The 2,500-nt window shown below is 27.4% G+C and overlaps 1 protein-coding gene across 1 annotated transcript in view; it reads left to right on the top strand.

Annotated features, from left to right (window-relative positions):
• The window catches only part of LOC147469069 (uncharacterized), a 1,390-nt gene extending 1,037 nt beyond the window's left edge, over nt 1–353 (top strand). Inside the window, exon 3 of the mRNA XM_086550745.1 lies at nt 1–353. This exon is cut by the window's left edge and continues 304 nt beyond it. Within this exon, the coding sequence (XP_086406871.1) occupies nt 1–54 (54 nt within the window). The 3' untranslated portion in view covers nt 55–353.
• Nucleotides 354–2,500: the final 2,147 nt, after the last annotated feature.

Here is a 2,500-nt window from a genome sequence, read left to right as displayed (position 1 = left end):
CCAGGTTCAGCCTCCTCCCAACAAGGGCTCAGCACAGCCTATGGTTACCCCTAAACGGAGCGACAATGATGATAAGACATAAATCCTTCTGTCATTTTCTGACCCAGCGATCTCATAATCTTTCTCATCAGCTTTCATCCGGATCATCCGTCATTATTAGAGTTAGATATAAACATGACGCTTACTAGCTGTAGCACTATATGGTTACATTAAATATGTACCGATGGATTACTTTGTTTACTCTGCATCCCTTATGATAATAAACGATATGCAATGTAACGCGATAGTCAAATGGGCGAATAGACAAAAATATAGAGAAGGGAATGATTATAAAAGTAGCGTTTGTAAAAAAAAGAAAATAAATAAATAAATAAATAAAAAATTACAGGTACGCACACAAACTCATATTTGAATGTATATATACACACAGAGACATACTTATATAGACACACAGATATATATATATATATATATATATATATATATATATATATATATATATATATATATATATATATATATATATATATATATATATATGTATATATACATATATGTGTGTGTGTGTGTGTGTGTACATATACCCATAATATGTGTGCTTCTTATCACATCACTTTCTAAAAGAATTCATCTACCTCTGTATCCATGAACTATTTGCCAGTGATCATTAATATATTTCTAGCTAGTTTGAATTATCACGGTTACCAAATGAAATTTACAAAGATTATGTGTCTCAATAGTGACTCATATTGCACCTACAAACATAAGATGTAATTCTAATTCAACAATAACCTGCTCTAATTATTCTAACGAATATCACAGCACAATTATCTAAAGATTCTAGTCAAAGTTGCTATTAAATTTGAATTCATATTATATGTAAAATTATCATTTGAAAAAACAAAAAGTTTGTGGAAATCATTGTTCTTTTAAGATTCCAATAAAATAGTTTGTTCCATGAGAAGAAAAACACTTTCAGGAAGTGAAAAAAAAATGAAGACACCTCAGTTTTGATGTATACTCGATTTAACAAAACCCAAAAAGGTGCGGCTTAGAAAAAAAAAAAATCAAAGAAAATATTACACTTCAGTCCGCACAGAAATAAAAACAACGAATACCTTGATATTCACCCTAATCTAGTCTCTTCTCTTCTTTCTTCTACAGCGACGGGCGTTTTAAAAGAAAGGTATATCGTATGGAATATTCTCAAGGGTTTTTATCTTTATTAGAAAGGCTAATCTAATATTTAACTAGAGAAGGGCGAACGTAAATTTTGTTTGTCTGTAATATATGCATACATCATACATATACATACGTATATATATAAATATATGTGTGTGTATACATGGATAATATATATATATGTACATATATACATACATATATATATACATATACATAATATATATATATATATATATATATATATATATATATATATATATAATATATATATATTATATATATATTAATATATTTGCACATATATAATATATGTATGTATATATATATATTAAAATATTCATTTGCACATATACATAAATACATACATACATATATATATATATATATGTATATGTATATATATACATATATATTATATATATGTATATGCATATATATATATATATATATATATATATATAAAGATATATGTGTATATATGTGTGTGTTTGCGAGCCTGTATGTGTATGTGTGTGTGCGAATGTGTGTGGGTATGTACGTGGGGGTGTGGGATTGGCTGTGTGTGTGTGTTTGTATGTATTTGTGTATGTATTTGTATGTGCATGGGTATGTGTATGTGTGTGTACACGTTGCATAGAGTATGTTCATATACACCCACACGCACTACCACAAACAAATATATACAAACAAATAAGAAAAAATAAACTTTTTTACGTTGATTTTGTTGCTCTATCGCAGGCATTAACACAAGGATCATCATGTTATGGTTAGCACTCAAAATGTAAACTCACTGGCTTCAGGTTTCCTTCAAAAGCTAATGGTCATTTTTAAGTAGAATGATAGGAACATTAGGATGTAAATAACCAGAAAGCCGACCACTCGGAAGCATTGGCCATCTTGGCTATTTGCCTCGATTCCAATATGTTTTTTTTTTTTTTTTTTTTTTTTTATTTTTTAGAAGGTTAGCATGATAAGCTAAATAAAGTGTATTTTACACACACACACACACACATATATATAGGTATATATGTATATATACATACATATATATATATACATATATATATATATATATATATATATATGTATATATATATATGAGTGTGTGTGTGTGAGTGTGTGTATGTGTGTGTGTATGCATGTATGAATATTTATATGATTGTACATATAAATGTATATATTTATATACAATATATATGTATTTACAGATACATACATACATACATGTATCTCTCTCTCTATATATATATATATATGTGTGTGTGCATGTGTGTACATATATGTACTTGAATATACATATGTGCATTATGTATAT

This window comes from Penaeus japonicus, unplaced genomic scaffold (genome assembly GCF_977035675.1).
Source record: "Penaeus japonicus unplaced genomic scaffold, GWHDUDI00000001_assembly GWHDUDI00000024, whole genome shotgun sequence".
NCBI lineage: Eukaryota > Metazoa > Arthropoda > Malacostraca > Decapoda > Penaeidae > Penaeus > Penaeus japonicus.
Note: the sequence above shows the minus strand (reverse complement) of the source record. Positions and strands in the feature narration are given on the sequence as shown.